Source organism: Macrobrachium nipponense, chromosome 28 (assembly GCF_015104395.2).
Source record: "Macrobrachium nipponense isolate FS-2020 chromosome 28, ASM1510439v2, whole genome shotgun sequence".
NCBI classification, from domain to species: domain Eukaryota; kingdom Metazoa; phylum Arthropoda; class Malacostraca; order Decapoda; family Palaemonidae; genus Macrobrachium; species Macrobrachium nipponense.
The window spans coordinates 8105992-8130271 of NC_087217.1; the positions used below are offsets into that span (position 1 = coordinate 8105992).

The window sequence follows — 24280 nt, forward strand, 5'->3', positions numbered from 1 at the left end:
AGAGTTTGCCAGAGGAAGGTTTTGAGTGACTTATCGGTGTCTGTAAATTTCAGAAGTAGAAATCAGTCTTTGTAGAGACAGGGAAACGAAAAATTTCCCATTTTAAAAACGCCTTCATTATTAAGAAAGAGCTTATACTAAATTCACTTTTAATAAAGATTGTTATGAAAACTACATCGTGACCCACAGTAAAATCACATAATTCTCATTCTTAACAAACCCCCAAGGATGTACTATAGTAGATTCACATCAACCGTGCATTTGAAGACGAGGCTCGTCCCTTACGACACTCCTGATTGGCTGTTGATAAGCTAATCACAGGGCTGGAAACTCCCAGTCTCTCTCAAGAATTCACATGGGTAGGATCTATGTTCCATCTCCCCTGAGGGATATGTCTTTGTATCCCTCAGGAGAGATGGAACATAGATCCTACCCATGTGAACTCTCGAGTGAGAGTGAGTTTCCAGCCCTGTGATTAACTTATCAACAGCCAATCAGGAGCGTCGTAAGGGACTGGCCTAGACTTCAAATGCACGGTTGATGTGAATCTACTATAGCTAATATATAGTATCATCTTCCAGGGGACCAAAACACCAGCAATCTGAATATTTTTATTTTGAATTTTTTGCTTTGATTTTTAATCCCTCCTGAACAAGTTCATGTAAGCATTGGTCTCTCCCTCGCATTATATATATATATATTATATATATATATATATATATATTTATATATAATATATTATATACATAATATATATATATTATATACATAATATATATATTATATTATATATATAGTATATATATTATATATATTATATATATATATATATATATATAATATATATATATTATATATATATATATATATTAAAATATTATACTCAACACGCTGAGGTTTCTTAAAAACCAACAATACAAACCTGTTATAAAGAATTCTAAGCTTTAATTTCCGGTCATCATCCTCCCATGAAGATCGAAATTGTTCCCACAAACCCACTGAATAACGGTAGCCCTCTCAGTCTCAAAGACCGTTTGGATACATTATTGACCTCGTGTGTTATTTACAAGTTTACTTGTCCTCTGTGTAATTGAGGAACCTATATTGGATCGGCGCACAGGTTACATCAGGACCGAATCGACATTCATAGAGCTGTTAGCTTTAGAACTTGCACTAAGCGTTTCAAACCCCGAATATTCCAACATAAGGGATCATTCCGATAATTGCAAATATGTCATTCAGTACAAAGACTTTAAGGTTTTGGGCAGAGCCTCCAATTATAAGCTTTTAACAATTTATGGTATATTAAAAACAACTGGTAACTTCACTGATCTCCCGTGCAACGTCTACAACTCTATCTCTTGTGTACTGTTTACATTTTTGGTCAGTCCATCTTCTGCGGATGGTCCCAATTCTTATTTTTTTGTCACTTTTATGGTACTAACTAGGTATTATTACTTAGCAGCTTGAAAATGAGGGCTGCTGGTTGGCTGGGAAACATTGCAACTAAATATGACTTTGACCTGTTGGTGTGCTTCCCCTGCCTTCATTATATAAATATAAATATATAAATATAAATGTTGTAATGATCTCGTTATTAGAGACCAGCAGGTTCAAAATAAAAACAAGAAATTGGGCTGGAATGACTGACTAAAGGCAAGACAGATCAGGGAGGAGGAATGAACAAAACAGAAAAGTAACCTTAATATTAATTTATTTACAGCTTAATTTACATTATTTACAAGTGAGACTAGGTTTTGGGTGGCGAAAATACAGTGATCAATTATCAAAATCAATAAATAGATAAAAGCCATTAATAAACCAGAAATAAATCATAATTGAACATTGCACTAAATCAGAGCCATATACTTGCTCGACACCATAATAAGTATTATGATGCAAATCACTAACATCATTATCAGAGCCATACACTTGCTCGACACCAAAAATGAAAGATTCGAATAAAAACAGGCAATCACACTAACGGCATAAATAATAACAATAACACAAATAGGCAGCACGATCTAGAAGAATAAACAAGACATAATACCCAAGCAGCAAAATAAATAGACAAATTCAAAAGAAATGTTAAAGACACAGAAACGGACGAGTCCTTATCTTCCGGTAGAAGTCAGTTCTCCCGCTGAAGTCACAAAAGACTTCCAGCTGCTCCAATACTGCCATGCTGCTGTTACCTTCTCAGCCGAGGTTTCCACGAACCTCTCGGATCGCCATCCAAAACCTGTCTACATCTGTCACTCACTCCACGACCAAAGTAACCTCGTCACCATGACGATAAACAATGGTTTGTAAGAGAAACAATGGAACAATCGTAATGATTGTTCAAAACAAATAACGACTAATCGTTACTATATATATGTGTGTGTATATGTATGTATGTATGTATGTATGTATGTGTGTGTGTTTATCACATTTCACATTTGCTACTCAGTCATCTTAAAAATTCACATGTGTCGAATAAACAACAAACGCATTTCTTCCGTTGGTTAAAAAGTTACTGCCGCTCAAGTGGAGATTCTACCATACTTGTTTCTCCGTTACTTTCTCTATTCGGTTACGTAAATAGGTTGGGTCGTTTCACAAGGCTTGCAGGATTGCAGGAAGAATATGAATGGCTCTTCTGATAACAAGGACGGGAGAGTTTTTAAGTCTAGGGGCCTAAGGGTACAGCTCGACTATCTCTTCACTTTGGCTGCGGCGGAATCAGGGCCGGCAAAGGAATGTTTCATTTGTTGTACAATGTGTGGAGAGAGAGAGAGAGAAGAGCAATTGCGTGGTTGTTCAATTAATTTTTGCAGAACGACGACCACATTTCGATCATTTATTGTTTTGATATGGCAAGTGTGATTAGTTAATTCCCTTTGGTTGTTCATATGCAAACTAACATTTACAATATCCATATGTTCAAAATAAAAACACCCTATATTGGAGCAGATTATCTAGTGCTCGAGAGAGTTATTAGTTTAAACATTTTCATCTTTAAGGAAATCACTTCCAAGACATTCCATTTGTAAAAATATTGACAACATATATTAATCTTAGGATATAAAGAGAGAAGAATAAAGGTACCTTCTTTATAGAACAGTATTCTTACTTTTTTTTTAAGGTTTTTTTACATAACTCGAGAGCGTAACGGACCATTGTCGAACTATATTCTCATTGTCTCAGTAATCCTTGATTCTAGCGATTTGAATATCGAGGTTACAGAGGATAAAGAAAAAGAAAAAAAAAACTGGTTCATAACAGGGAAATGATTAAAAAGGAGAAATCGGAATAGCTCTAAATGCAAAGAAAAAGAAAATTGGACGAAGACGACGAATTTGGAGGTTATGATGAAAATATCGTTCGGTTCAGATTCACCCAAATAAGATGATCATCGGAGCGAAGTTTTCTTCGCGTCTATTAAATGGAGCAGCAAATGGGGAAAGGGATTTTCCCCATCTGGTTTGAAGCCCCTTTGATTAGGTCTTCGTATTTCCCCTCTCCTCTTCCTTTCCTCCCCCACATGCAAATCTACTCTTTCCCCTCCTCCTCCTCCTCCTTCCCTTGCGTTTTGTCGTTTCCATGACTCCCTATGCTGTCCGTTCGTTTTCCAAATATAATAGCTGACAATATATTTAATATTTTGGCTGTGGTTATACTTCACTATTTCTCGAATGATTGAAGTAAATCTCTCTCTCTCTCTCTCTCTCTCTCTCTCTCTCTCTCTCTCCTCTCTCTCTATATATATATTATATATATATATATATATATATATATATATAGTATATATAGTATGTATATATATATATATATATATATATATATATATATATATATATATGTATGTATGTATGTATGTATGTATGTGTGTGTGTTTGCTATATATTCATAATATATATTCTATATATGTGTGTGTGTGTTTGTTATGTATTCATAATTATATAATGTGTGATGCACAGTCATATTCGATAGTTCACTTATTGTTGGCCGTTACATTGACAGTGCAAAGAGGGTCAATTTCACTCAAGTGAGAGTTGATGTAATTTTTATTCTGCCCGTACGTTTGTATGTGTCCCGTAGTCATTTGTGTTACTTCATGTCGGATGCCTACGAGATTGTACGTAACTTTACGATGTGGTTTTTTGTTCATAAATTTGATGCTGCTATATTTTTCTTATTGTGGTCTGAGGTTTCGGTTTAGCGTGGAGTTTGTTGGAATTTTAAAGGCTTGGCTCTACGTGTAAAATTTCTCATAATTTACGAGTTAAGAATCAAGAAGCATCTTGTAACCATATATTGTAAGGGTAGAGATATGCTTGACATTTTATTGTTAACAGAATTTTTCGGAGGGACTGGTTTGAGTTTTCATAAAAAATGTCAGTGTTTTTTATTGACAATCATTTATCATTTGCTACCCAAGCTTGTAAAGTGGCTTTTGAAATAATCAAATTGAGATTTGAAACCTGCTCTGTTTTTAAGTCAGAAAAGCTCCCCCCAAAAATGTGGGTGTCCGCTAGAAATGGGAACCGCAAATCACCTCCGATACTTGACTCATCTTGGGCGTTCTCATTAATCTCGTCTCACGCAACGCTGCCCTCCATGATGAGATATACGAGTATATGCTGGTTGGCTACCCAATACCCTGACGGGTGAGAGGAGTGGGAGATCAAAAGAGAAGATGGAGTTAGAGGTGGACATTTTGTTCGCCTATTTTGCACAACCATTTGTGTTTCCTCCCGCCAGCGCTTGTCAGATTCTTTTACGATACTTATAGGTATGCTATTTGCCAATGTACACCATTTCATCAATGTACACCATTTCATCAGTGTACACCGTTTAGCGAAGTTTCGTAGTTGTGCTCTGTAAAGAACTATGGTGCCATTCCTTTTGCAAAAAGAGAGGGTTGCCCATAGGGAGTATTTCCGTGTAGGAAAAATGATTTTTTTGTGCTAAGCTCGTTTTCTATTCAGGAATTTTGATGAGTCGCCCCTCTCTTCGACATGGGTTCATTTTAGGAATATTTTAATCCTCTCTGTGAAAACTTATGATGTTTGTCGGTCATAACAGTAGTTTCACCTGAAAATTATGCTTCTGTTGCTCGTTATGTACTTCGCTAGCTTCCTGTCTTAAGACATCGTATCCCGTAGGGGCATAATGCCGTCAGTGGACCTCATGCTGTGCACTGTAGGCATTACTTGAGGTTCTTTGCACCGTGCCTTCGGCCCCTAGCTGCAACCACTTTCGTTCCTTTTACATCTTCCTTTCCACCTTCACCTAACACTTGATTCATAGTGCAACTGCTTTGAGGTTTTCCTCCTATTACACCTTCAAACCTTTTACTGTTAATTTCCATTTCAACGCTGAATGACCTCATAGGTCCCAGTGCTTGCCTTTGGCCTAAATTCTATATTCAACTCAACTCAACTCAAGACATCGGTAGGCTTTGGTCATATAAAATTTGATTTTTAATTCTTTGGTATGATTAAATGAAAAAATAATAACTGAAGTAAAACTCCGACAAAATATATGTGCGTTATGATATATTTTGATCTTTGTATCATGTATACTTTATCTTTATTGTATCCTGTTGTGAACATATGGCAGAATTTCCTGTTTAGAATGTTAATCAAGGGAAATGTTGCTTCCGACATGACAAAATTGCTTCGATTCCTCTCATGACTGAGAGATGGATCTGTTCTGAGAAATGTGTTTATGATGAAAGCTTGTGAAGTCAGGTGTGTGTTCTGGTACAAACAGACAAATAATATTCAGTTTTTGCTCAACAGTTGTATAACCGAAATAAAAAAGAAAAAGTCTTCAAAGTACTGTTCATACTCTTGAAATGACCAAGATTAAACCGAGTCCCACCGAGATAGCCTTGACCTTGTAACACTTGTGTAACTTATTCCAAATTCAGGGCATCGCTTCATGTAGAACAGCGCTCTTGCAAGAGATATGAGGTCCCTCATGAAATAAACATTTGGCCCAGAGCACCGTTAAACATGAAGCAGATTGGTGCAAAGTGTAGTCCGGGAAAAGATTCCCCTCGCATTATTCATAGGAAAATGTAGATCGAGAATTTGGGTATACTCTAATGATGATATGCTAAGGTTAGTTAAACTTCAATGTTCTCTCGATTCATTGCTAATTTTGAGGATGTTCCATAATGTAAATCGCCATCTCTTTAAGCTAAAGGAATATAGTAATGTAAGGATGTTTATTCGCTTGACGGTTTGTCGATCTTGAATGTGTCGATGTTCTATGAAGTAAGCAAGTGGTATAGGCATTTCATTTGCAGCTGACGGTCATATTTCCAGTAGTAAATTTCTTAATTTCCCGAACGAATAACTTCCTTTTGAGGGAGTCCATTAAGGCGGAGGAATTTTCCTTAATTAATATAAGTTAATGTGCATAAAGATACTAATATAAAATATGTATAAGCTTTTAGTTGTAAAGTATAGTATTGTATTCATACTAGGATTAGGCTTATGTATATTCTAATACGGAGCACTGTCAAGGCAATATTAAATATTAGTTTCGTAGATATATGAAACTTCTTTATTTCTGTAAGGTCCTTTAATGCCTTTGCTTTGAAAATTTTGTTTTCTTAACTTTTTTAGCTTCACGTGGTTTCGTTTACCCTAATGATCCTCCCTCCAAATATTTACGGCTGGAGAAGAATGCCTCAGCTATTAAGTTTTCTTTCATTTCTTTACTGACTCTTTGCAAATAATAAGTCACGGCAGGTCATTAACATCCTCGATTTTCTGTTTTGAAGCAAAATTATGCGTGGGAAAGACTATAAACATTTTTCGTACCTCTCTGCATAAAATTTGGGTTCCCGGACGGACGCCTTCACGTTATTTAAATCCATATTAATGTACTTGATATTAATTTCACTTCATTATACTATATTTATGTCGGTAAAGCTTATAAGACTTGGGGGAGATTCTAAAAGTGGGATTTATCGACTGTTTAAAATTCCTAATGGTAATGTGTGATCGCGGTGCAGCCCTGCGTTTCTATCCTCATGGATGGCTTCGGTAATTTATTTCAGCCAAGTTTCCGTTGTGCGTTTCTTTCCATTTGGGGTTTGTTAAGTGGCAGTAGTACTGAAATTAAAGGCGTGTGATTTTACCGCAGGATGAAACCCGCATACCCTTAATTATTTACAACCTCACACACGCGGATAGAGTGAGATAGAGGGAGAGCGATTAGAGATGTAGGTAAATGTAAAAAATAATTCATGTTGATGAAGCTTGTACCTTTATTATAAGAGTTTTAATATTGCCTCCGTGTACTGTTTGCCATTTTATGGTCAGACTTTTGAGAGGTTTATTTGCACTGAAGCTGTCATGTAGAACGATCAACTATCGAGTTTCCACGTAACTGTTTGACTATTGAACAGTAATGAAGTGTGTATATGTGTATGTGAGTAACTTATATAATAGTATATATATATAGTTATATATCTATATATTATTATAATACATAATACACACATATATATATATATATATATATATATAGTGTGTGTGTGTGTGTGTGTGTGTGTGTGTGTGTTGTAGCTTATTGATAAATGATATTGCCAAGAGGGACCAGGAAGAACATTCTTTATTAAACGAGCTTTCGAGGTGTAAAACCTCATCATCAGGTTGAAAATTTGACAAGGATGAGAAATCACTGAAATCACAATACAATGAATTGTCTTACTAAAACTTATGTAAAAATACTAACAAAAAATGAAACGATCAGCGCATACAAACTAAAAATTAATCGCAATACGAAAAAAAATTAAAATAAAACGCAAACATAGAAATAAGGAGAAATGTAAATTAATACATTTCCCCTTATTTTTGTTTTGCGTTTGTTTTAGTTTATTTTTTTTTTTAAATTTTATGATAAATTTTTTAGTTTATATGCGCGGTTCATTTCATTTTTTGTTAGCCTTTTTACTGAAGTTTTAGTACGACCATTCAATTTATTGCGATCTCAGTGATTTCTCATCCTTGTCAATTTTTCAACCTGATGATGAGGTTTTACACCTCGAAAGCTCGTTTAATAAAGAATGTTCTTCCTGGTCTTGGCAATTTTTTTTAATGATTATGCTAAGATAGCCAAGTAGCCGCCCAACTACTGAGACTATATATAATATATATATAGATATATATATATATATATATATATATATATATATATAATATATATATATACACATATATACACATATATACACTATATATATATATATATATAATAATATATAAATATATATAATATATACATATATATATATGTACATATATAATATATATATATATATGTATACATGTATGTATGTATGTTTGTATGTATATGTATGCTATATACATTACAACCAGCTAAGCGTAAAATCTCTTATAGGCTAAACATAATGGACAATATTTTCAACCTTGAAAATAGACAAATAATAAGCCCCATTAAGAGTGTCATCTGAATTTTATATTGTCGCATAATAGAACGCACACATTCATTATAATGTGTTATTATAAGGAAGCCTAAAACGGAATAAATGCAAAACTTTCAGTGTTGTCATGACTGATGGTTGGCAAACCGAACAGCCGTTATTGAGAACTTGAGCCTCCATCAATCGGAAATGCGCTTATTCATGCACAGTTCATAGATGGGACGGATTTGATGAAGTCGAACACGACACAGAAACTGAACACATTTCTTACTGTTTGACATATGCCAGACTACTGAGCAGATTTTATTTAATGTGCTGTATTTATCTATCTATCTATCTATCTATCTATCTACCTATTCTACCTATCTATCTAATATATATATATATATATATATAGTGTGTGTGTGTGATGTGTAAGTGTGTGTATGTATTTATATATATTCGTTTTCTTGTCATGCATACATGCGTAAACAATTTTTGTGTGCATCTTTTCCAAACTGAGAGACGCCTATTTGCCCAGACGCAATCTGTTATGCCCAATAATTACCAAAGTGTCGATGCAGGAGGCCGGGGATGAATATTGTTATTAATGTGAGCCTTAATGAAGACAGGAAACTAATTACCGGGAGAGGAGCTTTCAATTATGGTGGGGGTCGAAGGGAGAGCGGCAAGAGATTCAACAAATGCATTTGAATCGGAGAAATCATAACTCAGTATAGACGTATAATTAAAGGTAATTATGGTCCCAGATACGATTTAATCGGGAGTCTTCCTAGCAGCGAAGTCTGAGCTCCTTTGTGCGCAGGCGCAGGCGCGCAGCCGTCTGTGTGCCATTAGGTATAATCAGAACGTCGGTTTCTAGCCTTAATTGATTTATTCATAGAGTATAAAAGAAGGACGGAAATGTAAGGCTTGACCATAGGAGACTGAAGTCTGTTCGATGCATTAATTAGGGCGCTGAGAGAGAGAGAGAGAGAGAGAGAGAGAGAGAGAGAGAGAGAGAGTCAAGGGGCACAAGGCATACATATGAATATCTGGGATTAAGCTGTCAAGACCTGTAATTAACTAGCGCTTTTACAAAGTATTGAACAGTCCAATAATACTTTCTCTCTCTCTCTCTCTCTCTCTAATAATATATATATATATATATTATATATATATATATATATATATTATATATATATATGGGTGTGTGTGTAAATTGTGTGTGTATATATATATATATATATATATATATATATATATGTGTATATATGTGTATATATATGTATATATATATATATATATGACATACAATATGTGTGTGTATGTATGTATTTCTGTATGTATTAACCCCAAACATATCGTTTAACATCCAGTTCTCTAGACATCTAGCATAACTTACACCCGGTGGGAATTATAATTATTGATAAGTGCTTTGTCATCGGCAGGATTCTAACCGTTTGTTTCTTTTCGAAGTTCAGGTTTCCTCAGTTTGGATGAAATGAATAGCATGATTATACGTAATCTATATAATATATTGATATATATATATATATATATATATATATATATATAGTATATATGTATATATATATATATATATATTTTTTTTTTTTTTTTTTTTTTTTTTTTTTTTTTTTTTATATATTTTTTTTTTTTTTTTTTTTTTTTTTTTTTTTTTTTTTTTTTTTGTGCGCGTTTTGCGTTTGCGCGTTCGCTTGCATTTGCTAACACGCTGAACCACTGAGGCGTTCAGGTAGAGGATTCGGTCTTTTATGCTGTAAGAGTAGATCAACCATTTTAGTATCATGTTAAAGGGAAATTGAGTGGGTGGGGGGCGTACATGTTCCTTTAACACGTTAGAGATATAAACGTGTTGGAAATTTGTTCCGTAGTCTCTTTCTTTGGGAGGTCACATGGAAATGAAAAACATCGATGACGTGAAATGATGATATAAGAAAGGAAAGCACTCAAGAATATGGCGAATAGTAAAGTGTGCAAAACGAAGTTTTGTCTCACATTGTATCGGATGGCCCGGGGTAGAATTGAGATAGGAGGACTGGGGCCTTATGACGAAACGAGAGGTATATGAAATCTCCAAGCTCCGTGTTGAAAAATGTATACATACGAACGGGGTCTGTAACTGCCTTCGTAAAACTGGAATAAGGAGTTTAAGTAGAGTTCGTAGGACAGTCGTAAAATGTACTCTCAGAGAAAAAGTGAGCTGGGTTTGGGAAAGGCGTTCGTGGAGCGGCCAGAATTCAACTTCGTATCACGTAGCGCCCGCGACAGAAGGAAAAAGGGGCGTCGTAGGGGAATCTGTTTTTAATAAGAAATATAAACAGAAATTACCATCGAGAGGAAGGCCGTGCCAAGATTTTATCCAAAGAGGAGAAACTTACTTGTGTGTCTGTGTGCGTGTTTTATTTTTCCTTGTTTCAAGTTGGGATTCACATTTTAAAATTCCAGCGTATGGGAGAGAAAGTTCTTGCGAGTACTTAGAATGTAAATATTGAATCTGTTGGTCTATCAACCGGCGAGATCTCTCAAGTTGGACCGCTGACGAACACACACACACACACACACGAAAAGAAAGGAAGATAAAAGAAGTGCGAGCGAAGAGTGGTGGCTAGAGAGGGAGTGGAGGGAAAATGATAAAAAATTTCTTCCCTATAATTTTTAGCCTCGTCATCTCTCGAAGTTATGAAGCAGTTTCGGTGATGGATGGAGGTTTCTGTTCTGTCGGGCTGTAAGGAGGCTTTTTAGGGGGCGCTCGCTTGCACTTGCGTGGGAGAGAGGGATCAGCCATTGCGTGCGATCGAAGTTTGATCTCGCGCCTAATATCCTCGTATAACTATAGAGGTAAATTTGAGTGACAAAAGGAACTTTCTTTGGAAAAAATTGTTCCCTGGATTGATTGACTGTGTGAGTGAGAATTGTTATTGTTTGTTTGTTGTTACTGTATACAGACTTGAGCGCACAAGGCTGTAGACGGCGGGAGAGAGTAACAGGCTGAATGGTACATTGATGTAATTTCAGGTCATTGACTTTTTAAGAGTCACCGTTGGTTATAGATGATTGACATGTATTAATATGATTAGAAGCCATGCATGTCATCCTTATGGTCTCCATATAGCACAAGGTTTGTCACAGAAATGTGTCCTAGAATTACAGACGTGAAGCGCATATATATATATATATATATATATATATATATATATATATATATATATATATATGTGTGTGTGTGTGTGTGTGTGTGCATATAATATATATATATATATATATATATATATATATATATATATATATATATATATAAATAATGTCTTTGTATTATATATGTGTGTGTGTGTGTGTGTGTTTGCAATGCTCGCTTATGTACACAAATGTACATAAATCTCAGACGCTTATATCTGTTCTCTTGGTATAGATAGGAAAGTAACTCCATACGTTGTATGTTTTATGTGTATCCAAAAGAAAACCAGAACGTAACATTTAGATAGCGGAAAATAGGATTTTGTATAGAAAAATAAAATTAGAAGAGACTTAAGGCAACCCTTTGAGCATCGCTTGTTTAGTACCGTTCAATAGGAAGGTCTGTGTCTCTGATCCTCTCAAGTCGTTCTCCTTCTCCATCTCCTCTTCCTCTCCCTCCTCTAGACGTTTATTGTAATTGGAGTGAAATGTTTGCGGACATTTGACGGTGACAGTGAAATGATAATAGTTTTTCCGTTGTCAGCTTACTCCTCGGAAAACTTTATATTCTCATATTCTTTCATGTTCAGACTGAATTATGCTGTCATGGCTTCCTAAGACGGAATAGGTTTACAAGTCTTGAGCGTCACTTTTATTTGAATATTTTCAAGAAGGTAACAGTAAATATACTGATTGTTGATGCCTTTATTATTATTATTATTGTTATTATTATTATTATTATATTATTATTATTATTATTATTATTATTATTATTATTATTATTATTATTATTATTATTATTATTTGGAAGAAAAAAGTAACCCACAAAATTACAGAGTAGCTTCTTTTTCCATCTTCAGAAGAAAACTGAAAGAAGTATTTCTTTGGTCATTATTATTATTATTATTATTATTATTATTATTATTATTATTATTATTATTACAACATTGTTTTGATGTGGTACTGCTTTCCACGTGGTTAGCATATTGGTGAGGCCTTTATGACCACAATTTTAAATAACTGGCCAATATTATCCCGTTGACGTAATGGCCATAGCCACTGACATCTATAGCGGCTTCTGATAGTGAGAGATTGCGTTGTGAGGGGGCTTCGACGTCAACGGCGTCATCTAACGAGGGGGGAAATAGCGTGAGGAGAATAACACATCTAGGGCGATAGAAAATGACAATGGGGAAGAACGGGGGCCGGAGGGGGGGTGAGATTTACAGAAATTATGGGGGCATTCTCTTAAATGAGATTGTCCTATCTGGGAAGGGATAAGGAAGAGGTTTTTTCTCATTTTGCTTTTCTTTCTTTTTGTGTGTGTGTGTGTGTGTTTGTGAATAGGGCCATTCTCGGCTATAGTATTCCCGGATGGTCAGGAAAGAATGATTATTTGTGTATATGTATATATATGCTTATGATTATATGTGTAACTATTTGTTTATTTATTTATTTATTTATATATGTGTTTGTGTGTGCATGTGTCTGTGGCTTAATGGCAATAAAGATAAACACGTGTAAATATATATTTGCGTATATATTCAATTTGTACTTTAGAATTCATATTGCTGAATGCACTAATGTCTTTTAAATGGCACTGTTCTCATGATTCTTTTTTGGAGGAGTGCCATACCATTGCAAAATGCTGGAAACGGGTACGAAACCTTGAAAAAGAAAGCAGAATAGAATAAGGAATAACGAGTGGCTTGCTTTTCCCAGATTCATGTCTTCGAGAGATAAATCAAATACCGCAGAGAGAAACGTTTGGGAAGGCGTTGGGTTGGGTCTTGTAGGTTGGGCCTAATCTTTTCGATTGCGTACGGTGAACGAGAAATGGCCTTATGCGATAAGAGTTAATAGTTGTGTATTCACGAGCAACGTTGATGGTTATTGGCTTTCGATAGCTGGAGAGGTTTGGATAAATTGGAGGTTCCTTTGCGTATGGTAAATAGATAAATATGTATATATGTGTGTTGTGTATATATATATATATAATAATAAATATATATATATATATATATATATATATATATATGTGTGTGTGTGTGTTGTTGTGTGTGTGTATTTACATTTAATGTATGGTGAGAACCAGTTTAATTTCATGATCAGAGTATGAATCACTTAGATCTTGTAATGAAAGTTGTTTGATAATACTTATGGCTCTCAAATATGTTTGGATTATATAGGTTTTATGAATTTCTATGGTACAGCTTTCCCTATTTGTAAATATCTATGGTTATTGAGTTAGGGTACATTCGAACGGCATTAAAATTCTCTCTCTCTCTCTCTCTCTCTCTCTCTCTCTCTCTCTCTCTCTCTCTCTCTCTCTCTCTGGTAATTTGGATTAGCTTCATAATGGTTGTTTATGTTGCAGTCAGCCTTTGCTAAAGATAAAGCAACCATTTTAGTGTTAAATAGATATATATATTTGATGGTGTGACTTTATTATAGATGTTAAAATACAGTAGAACAGCCGACGTGGAGCTAGAACGTGGATAAATCTACGGTAGGAATATTCCAGGTTTAACTGTCTCCCTGGCATTGACATTTCAATGACCTGCGAATGCATTTTACTTGTAGTGAAGCTGTTTCGTTATATTTATATTTTTAAAGAATCATTAACCATTGGATGACATGGTGTACATCGTCTGGAGATATATGCCTAGAGGTATGTTGAGAATAATTGTCCGAGTGGATATTAGAGACAAGAAGTACCTAATCCTCATAAGATTTTGGTTGCTAATGCATTTAAAGATACTAGGATTTGAAAAGAGAAGAATCGGAGAATGAGTGAATCAAGGGGGCAGCAACACCTGAGCGGGAGATTTGAATTACAAGAGAATTGTCTATCGGAAATAATGTTGGAATAAAAGGAAGTAGAGTGTTGGTGTTCAAAGCATATGCAAAATAATAAATAAATAAATAAATAAATAAATAAAAATGTTGAGATGGCTAGTTTACGTAGTTTTAGTGAAATAGTAAGAGTTGAGATGTTTGATTTGAGTGTTTTGAGGATATGTTTATTTTAAGGGAAGAATGCCGGGCGATAGATTAGCGAAACGGGTACAGAATTCCCAGGTCTTTGGTGGAAAGTGTAGTGGAAAGATTGATTAAATAGGAGAGCTATTGGAACTGGCCTTACATTTGAGAAGTGCGATAGCGCGTACGAAATAAAGGCGAGTAATCCAGTATGCTTACGGAGAACAGCATACTCCTGATGAGTTTTCGGTTATGAATTGCTCGTCCTTCATCACTGAGCAGTTGAAGAATGGACACTGCGATGGAACACACACACAAACATATATATATATATATATATATATATATATATATATATATATATATATATATATATATATATATATACACACACACAATGAAGGCAGGGGAAGCACACCAACAGGTCAAGGAACTCATATTTATTAAGTTGCAACGTTTCGAAGCCAACCAGCAGGCCTCATTTTCAAGCTAAAAAGTAACAATATCTAATTAGTGCAATAACATTAAGGTACAATATTAAAATACACAATGTAATGTACAATAAAAACAATCACAATTAAAAATACAAATAAGGACCAACCGTTGAGTGTGAAGACAGAGGAAGGACTAACAAAAAACGTAAACAGTTCACGAGAGGTAAAGAGGTGTAGACGTGGCATGGGTGTTCAGTGAGGGGACCAGTTTTTAAATAAACAATGATTCATTAATTGTTAAAACCTTATGATTGGAAGCTCTGCCCAAAACCTTAAAGTCTTTGTACTGAATAGAATACCTACAATTATCGGTATGATCCCTCATGTTGGAAAATTCGGGATTCGAAAGCTTAGTGCCAGTTCTATAGCTGACAGCTCTATGACTCTCGATTCGGACCTTAAGTAACCTATGTGTCGATCCACTATAGGTTCCTGAGATTACATCGAGGACAAGTAAATTTGTAAATAACACATGAGGTCATCAGTGGATCCAAACGATCCTTGAAGCTGCAAAGGCTACCGATATTCAGTGGGTATGTGGGTATAATTTGGGTTTTCTTGGCAGGGAGATGAATATCGGTAGCCTTTTCAGCTTCAAGGACCGTTTGGATCCATTGATGACCTCATGTGTTATTTACAAATTTACTTGTCCAATTCACAATATTTCACAAAAGAAAAGGCGCTGTTACACACTTGTACAATGTTTGTTCAGATTCCACAAAAAACACTATATAATACTAAATAACTCTAAGAAATATCAAATCTGAAATTTATATGAGTGACCAACAATTACGGACAGTAAAGTCTTTACGTTAATTTGAAATCAAAAGTGGCGAGAGAGAGAGAGAGAGAGAGAGAGAGAGAGAGAGAGAGAGAGAGAGAGAGAGACCTCTGTACGCCAGGAATTCAAAGTCTGTAATGAATGCTTCCTTTTCGTACGGAAGCTGGACAGTGAATTTTCGCACAAAATGTTTAGGGGCTTCTAGTATGACGTAACTTTACAGAAAAATCGTGAAATCTTCACGTGGTTATCGGCAAAAAACTACAAGTATGAAGCCAGTCCTGTATGTAGTATGTTCAACAAAGACGTACTCGTCTGAAACAGACTCCTTGAGCAAGTAAGATTGACATGTTATGAAAAGAAAACGGAGACCGCGCGCTCCCCTAATCTCCAGGCGTTAACATATAATGGAAACAATTTCTAGCTTGGAACAGACAAGGTTAATCTCTCTCTTTTCACATTCTATATTATATAGTTTTAAATTATCTTATGCGAAATCTGAACATACATTTTTAGACATTCTATAACTCAAGTTAAATAATGAATCTGAAAATGTTGCAAAACTCTTTTATATTTCATACAGTCAAAGAGAAGCTATATGCGTTAAGAAAGTAGCAGCACATAATTGATATATATATATATATATAATATATAATATATATAATATATATATATTATATATATATATATAATATATATATCTATATATATATATATATATATATATATATATTATATAAGATTGGCTTTCCCACTTTCACCGTATCCTCACTACTCATTGAAAAATTGAGTGAATTACGCAGAATAAGACAGCAGAGTTTCCTGAATACAAAAAAGTGCTTGAAGAAAACGCAACGGATTCGATGAAAGGAAAGAAAACCTAATTTAGTGTCCCTTCCATCCTTTGCGAAGCATTTTATAAATGCAAATTCCGAGCTGATTAAGTAAGATAAAGGCATTATTTTTGTCTTAGCAAAGCCATTACCAAATTACCCAGTATATCCCAGCATCTCAAGTGGGTGACGGGTCGTCGTTTAGCTCGATTTAATGGCAGTTTCTCTCTGCCTTTTTATGTCGAGACTCTTCTCCCTCGCCGGCCGCTTCTCTCGGCCGTCTTCTCTCCTTTCTCTTTATTTTATGCCCACCAAAGCGGCGAAGTTTTTATGATTTCTTTTTTGCTGGTAGGTTTTGAGGTTCAACTTGCGCATTTCATTGTTCCACTAGGCAAAGCTCACCCTCTTGGCCGCAGGAATCACTGCAACATAATAGCAACATCAGTAAATTAACATTACAAGTCTGTATTTCACTATAAGAATATTACTGTAACATATGATAATTGATAGAATTCAGGTGCAGTGGAAAAGAAATAGTTTTTATGAATGGAATGATCAATTATTTTACCACGAATTTTTTCTATTACGTTTTTCATGTTATCAGTAGAAAAAATCTTCCATGTCATCCTTTGTTTGCTGTCTTTTTTTTTATGGCAACACAGACACAAGATATATATATATATGTATATATATATATATATATTATATAGCATATATATATATATATATATATTAATATTATATCTATATATATATATATATATATATATAATTACATGTATGTTTTTATCCATATACGCATCCCCCTTTACCAGAAAATATGACAATCGAAATTCCCCCACTTCTCCAGACAGACTCCCCTCTCTTCCCGCAGCAAAAATAAAAATGGTCCATTTTATTTGTTTTATGTACTGGTCCTCCTCTCGAGTATCAAAGGCTTTTATGTTTTCCTGGAGAAAGTCGATCTTTGAACTTCTCACGTTAATGGTATTTTAAAGAGCATCGCTCCTGGCCCGTCACTCGAGAGCTTTTTAACTTTATAAATGATATATATGAGTTTTTCGTTTTACCCAGCTCATGTTAAAAGAAGAAGGCAAAGAGAGGAATTATTAAGCAGCTAGTTTCCCGTTTAATATGAGATTAATTTTTTTATGAACTCCAGGTTTATGAAGCAATTTCAAAAACTGCTTCATAACGCTATAAAAAAGTGATTATATCATCAAGTAAAGAATTGTATAACAAGTGGTAATTGATTATATATATATATATATATATATATATATATATATATATATATATGATGCAGGAGGGAATTCATTCTCAAAAAACGTTTTATTAGGTAAATTATTAGACAATTCTGCTTGATTACGCTTAAAAAGTTATTATCTATCCAGTAAAGAATTATATAGAAGTGGTAATTGATTTTATATTTTGTTAATTTATATATATATATATATATGTGTGTGTGTGTGTGTGTGGGTGTGTGTGTGTGTGGGTGTGTGTGTGTGTGTGTGTGGGCGCGCGCGCGTGTGTGTGTGTGTGTGAATGGAAATATATAATGCAGAATTCACTCAAAAATGTTATCGGATAAATTATTAGATAATTATACTATCTCAACGAATTCTAGTCTCCAACCATTTTACGTATGAAAAAACCAAGAAAGAGTGCTTTTATGTTTGTCCTGTGATTCCATAACGTTTCATCGGCCTCTACATATTGTGTCCTTTACTCTTAATTTCGAATCTGCTGATATTTGTGACATTTGTCCAAGACAGAGTAAGGGGCATTTGTCGGTTGGAAGGAAAATTTATTTTTGAACGAAAAAGAGAGAAAACCTTCCTGTTTATCACCTCTGGGGGAAATCTGAAGAGTTCTTTACACTGGTGTATTCTTTAGAATTTGAAAATATTTTAGATGTCGCTGGTGTTGATTTCAATCAGATATTTGTTAATCTGTCAAAATGAATGAATTATATAGTGAGAAAGTTTTGTACACATGTTCACGTTTCATACTATGTAAATATGTTTGTGATATTTGTAAATATGTCAAAATGAATTAATTAAATAGTAAGAACGTTTTGTACACATGTTCACGTTTCATACTATGTAAATATGTTTGTGATATTTGTAAATATGTCAAAATGAATGAATTAAATAGTGAGAACGTTATATATTCATGTACACATTTCATACTATGTTTGTGAGCTTTATCAAACTGTCAGTAATACCCATTCAAGGAAATATTAATTTTCTCCTTTTCTTTTTATCTTTTCAGACTTGCTGATCGAAGTCCTGGGCGTATTAGCCAGTTACTCGATCACCGTCAAGGAACTAAAGAGTTTGTTCGGCTCCATGAAAGCCGAGCGAGGACGATGGGTAAGTGCTCTCTCTCTCTCTCTCTCTCTCTCTCTCTCTCTCTCTCTCTCTCTCTCTCTCTCTCTCTCTCTCTCTCACTTAGTGAGTGAGGTATGGTCTAGGTCGAGTCTCCTTTGTATTTATTTGTGAAAAAAGTGATCATAGGAATATTGGTTTTTGTTATTTTTGATACTGCTGTTGATGTAGCACAATTTTAAGATGTTTTTAATAGTAAAAAAACAAATGCTTTTTTATTTGCAAATTTCAAATCCGGATACCCTCAGGAGATCATTTAATTTGATTCGTTGAGATGATTTCATCTTCAACGTTCTCATATTTTTATTGTATCAATTTAGCAACAGGACTAACATTATTCTTAAGAAAAAAACTAACTAACAATAGTGTGGAAATCAAACAGTCAAATAGACTAGAATAGTTTTCCTGAAACATTTGGTATTTACATTATTTAAAAAAAAAGTTATTGTGGATGGATTGCATTTCATGTTGTGTCGAAAATAGTGAATTTGTATTTTATTACCAGTATATCTAGTCTCCAGTTTTCTGAAATGTGTTGCATTTTACGTGAAGTATTTCGGAACATTAATCGCCTTTTTGTAGATGACAATAAAGGCTTCACTGGTGTTATTTGGCTTTCTAGATTAGTAAAGGTCAACATTGGTGATTGCTTTTACGGAATTTCTCGTTTCTGGCCAAATTTATCATAATTAGGAAGATTTGTTATTTTTGCATGATTTATTTCTTCTTTTTGTGAATCGCTTACGAAATCTCTCTCTCTCTCTCTCTCTCTCTCTCTCGTTTTTATAGTGCTATTTGTTCAGTGCGGCGAAACAGTTCTTACTTCACAAATTGATTTGTTTTTTAAGCTATCGATTGAACAATTTAATTTGGGGACTCGATATATAGTAGATTTAATAATGTCATTGAAACTTTGTGCAAACAGAAACTGATGCTACTGGAAAACGTTGTCACTTCTGTAGGAATTTTTAAAAATCATTGAATGATGTGGTATACGAGAACCTACATGCATACGTGTATTTGTGTATAATCTCTAATGCATACTTCCATATATGAAACTATTTTAAATTAAGCTGTGGCAGTGATCTTACAGATAGGGCCAAACTAGGTAATGTATGGAATTTTCAGTAGACATGTACTCTACTTTTTTTTTTCTTTTTTTAAGCTATTCTTGATTACTGAAGTTACGTATATCTATTCATAAATACGCCAAACCCTTGTCATGGTCGCACTCGCCCTTGTGGAAAAGATCCATAACTAACAATCTAATTAACCGTGTGGTAGATTTGTTACTTTATACGGACTAACAGTCACGCTCCTCAAGTGATAGTTGGGGAAGAAGAGCATAAATCAAACTGGGTCGTTTCGTAACGATTTTGTCAGAATTCCGCCATCCCATCCGATCAGGTGGAGCCTTAATTGTGTACGTATGTATGTATGGGATATGGCTTTCGTCAAATCCTCTTACCTGCGAATTCAGAGCCCAGGGAAACGGCATGGGAGTGTTGCGCTGGGCGGAGTGGCAATGCGGGAGGAGGGAGGGAGGGATGGAGGGAGGGAGTAGACTGGGAGGTAGAACAGATGGAGTGGGTGGAAGTGGGCATAGGGTGACCCGGAAATGGGAGTGGTATCGGCGTAGGAGATAGAACAGGGTGGCGTTAGGGGTGATGATGGATGGGTAGGAAGGGGAGGTGTGGGGGGGGGGGTGTATATCGTTTGCCTGCAGGGTCCCGTGCATAAAGCCTCGCCTTGTATCTTGTCTTTCTGCGTGGCTGCAGATGTTAGGTGGGTGAGTGAGCTGCAGAGGATTAAGCGTCATTTGCATAAAGCCAACGACGTACTCGCTTGATACGGCTCACTTGATGTGTTATGATAGGCGGAGCTCTCCTTTCTCTTCCCTCACTCCATCCATCCATCCTCTTACCTTTTTTCTCTTTCTCTTTTTTCTTATTATTTGAATGTCATTTTAATGAAGATGGTCGTGGCATGATCTGGCTTGCTTCCGTTATATATATATATATATATATATATATATATATATATATATATATATATATCATACATATACATATACATACATACACATACACTACTGTAAGTATGTATTTTGTTTATGTGTATGATATATATACGTATATATTGTTTATATATGCATACTTGTTTCCCCTACACACATCTGTGTGTATATATATATATATATATATATATATATATATATATATATGTATATATATATATATATATATATATATATATATGTATGTATGCATGTATGTATAACGAAGCCACTTCTGCAAGCAGGTGGTGAATCCAGAGAAAACAGTGCAACGTTCCCTTCCACGTTCATACTTTACTTGTTGCATTGTGAATGAATCACCTGTGCAGAAAACCTCGATTGCATCAACTACCTACTCCAAGTACATACTTAGGCTTTTCAGCAAAAGGCTGAACCACCACACACCCACAAACGCAGCACCTTTCACTTTTATCTTAAACACTTTCACACTTCCTGAATATGAAAGCCCTTCCTTCCCAGTGTCCTCTCTCTCCCTTTCCTAAGACTTTGAGAGACATACTTTTGCCGCCGACCTAGCATTTTCCTTTCTGTCATCTGACCAAACTATCTAAAAGCACGCTGATATATCCATTGCCATAAACCTTACTATTACACCTTTTCCCTGCCTTTACGCAAACACATTTGTACTTTTTCACCTGTCTTTAAAGTTTTCCCGGAACTATAAGCTCTTCACTTACCAGCTATCGTTGATACAGTTACTTTTTGTTCTTCCATTCCTGCACACACTGGCGGTCCATACTTTCACTTTTCTCTATAAACATCCAAGTTTCTCCCATTAAACTAATGAACTATTACACATTTCTTAACTTTGCATCACATCCATGCATATTGAAGCCCCCAGGACCTCATTTTTATTCTTTAAAATGCTATTTCTGAAAATAACTTTACAAACTCCATGGGTATTTTCTATCCATCACACCTTGCACAGTGGTGAGGATGTTATTTTCTTCTTTTTCGGAATCCCTAAGGAGTGGAAAGTACAACCGCAAATGGCCTTGGAAGAAATGGCTTTTTTTTTCTTTCATGGAGCATTTCCTCCCATCAAGGAACCCACAACCCTCTAATAGGTACTCCTCTGCTAAGGTACAATGTGTATGTGGCACTTCCTATGTTATCGCTGTTCACAGCTTTACGATCGTGCCATTTTAAATTATATAGATACACACACACACACACACACACACACATATATATATATATATATATATATATATATATATAAGCGAATATCACGGGGAAATGATAGTCAGGAATCCAAGCGCTTTCGTCTTTATTCAGACATCGTCAAGGAGCTACTAAAGTACAATTGGAGAGGATAGCCTCAGGTACAAACAAGATCAGGAATACCAGATGGTTAATTATCAAAAGGGTAAAAATTAAAAGGGATAATCCAGGATTATCGGATATCACACGGTCACAAACTTAAACAGATTCTGACCCTAACCGAAATTACAAAGTATCTTTACAGTCCAAAACATGTAAAAACTGAATATATTAATTTTGTTGCTTATATTTATCTACAACTTTTTTCATTATGAAAGCATCAAGTTTAAATAAACCAAGACTTAAATTTAGAACATTTATATTATTTGACTTGATAAAACAAGATTCAATGATATTCCTTTTAACTGGATTCCTGACTATCATTTCCCGTGGTATTCGCTTATTTATGAAGTCACGTGCATCTACTGTGATTTTTTAAGCATATATATATATATATATATATATATATATATATATATATATATATATATAAAATTTGTAAATGTTGTTGATTTTGAGAAAAGATTTACATTCCTGCCACTGAAAACACCCTTGTGAGACTGGCATATTGGTGGCACAATCCCAATACTTGAAACCAGGTGCAGGCCACATTCCTCATTTTGGCAGTTGTGTTTATTGATAGTGGTGCCACAGGAAGTGCCATTAGTTTAGGGTACATATGTATTGGGTACTGGGTTCATTGGTGGGAGAAGATGCTCCTTGAAAAGCAGATGAGCCATTTTTTTTAAGGAAGCTTGCGATTTCTTTTTTCACTTTAGGGACGCCAAAAAAAAGAAATAACGGTATGTATATTTTGTGGACCTTTGCATTTCTGCTGTTTGGAGAGGGGAGATGGGGCATTTTTCTTAAGGAGGACATTAAGTACTCTTTATTAATTGAGAGGATACAACGGTTTTTACACTGTACTGCAAGCAGGATGAGCAGTAGTATAGTGTGTGCAGTCCAGCCAGGCAATCGTAATTCCCGACTGGAGTTTCAGCCCCACTTTTCCCTGTACCTCTCGTCTGACTGGATTAACAATTTCATTCCAACTCATAATCTGCTTTCTATAATCATGCTCTGCTGAGAATGGAACAGTGTAGATTATAAATATCCAGCCTAAAATGTAATATTGAATTGTTGCAAATGATAGGACCTATTTTTTCAGTATATAGCTACTCTTTTAATCTCTAATTTGTATGTCTCCTCCTTCAGTCCTTCTTCTTAAGTTGCATTGTAATAATTCAAAATATCCAATGTGTAATTTTGACGTACGATAACAAGGAGTTCGCTTGCAATGTTCTTATGTGAATTCGGAGGAAATTTGTATTCACACTCTTCTTTCCCAGGATTCAACAACATATGTTATGAAACGTCTGTGCTAATAAATAAAATAGTATTGTAGTAAATGATTGGAACCCTGGTTTCCTAGCCAATAGGCACCCATAGCCACTTGATTTTCACACCTACTCGTTACTGATATCTCGTCTCAATCCTCTTTCAGGTTTTGCGGTTTTTTATAATAGAATTAAAAATATTCAATGATCTTCAATACGTGGCATTAGCGCTACCGTATGTTTCATGGCAGTACGAAGAATTCTCGTATAGTAAAATATTCTCATGCTCTCTATATTCTCAATCTTTACTGCTGAGAAAAGAACAACGTAGTAGGTGCGGAAACGTCCAGTCTAAAAATGAAATTAAATTATTGTACGTAAATGATTAGACACGCATTGTTTAATTATTTTTATCGTAATTACCTTCATTCGTGAAATGAATTGTTTCCCGGACGCATTGCTAATTATTGTTGTTGCAAATCCATTGCCTCTTC

The 24280-nt window shown here is 34.9% G+C and overlaps 1 protein-coding gene across 1 annotated transcript in view; it reads left to right on the forward strand.

The window, feature by feature from the left end:
- The window catches only part of LOC135201387 (uncharacterized), a 231403-nt gene that overhangs the window by 160237 nt on the left and 46886 nt on the right, over positions 1 to 24280 (forward strand). Inside the window, exon 4 of the mRNA XM_064230255.1 lies at positions 18994 to 19094. Within this exon, the coding sequence (XP_064086325.1) occupies positions 18994 to 19094 (101 nt within the window). The remainder of the gene's footprint in view (positions 1 to 18993; positions 19095 to 24280) is intronic.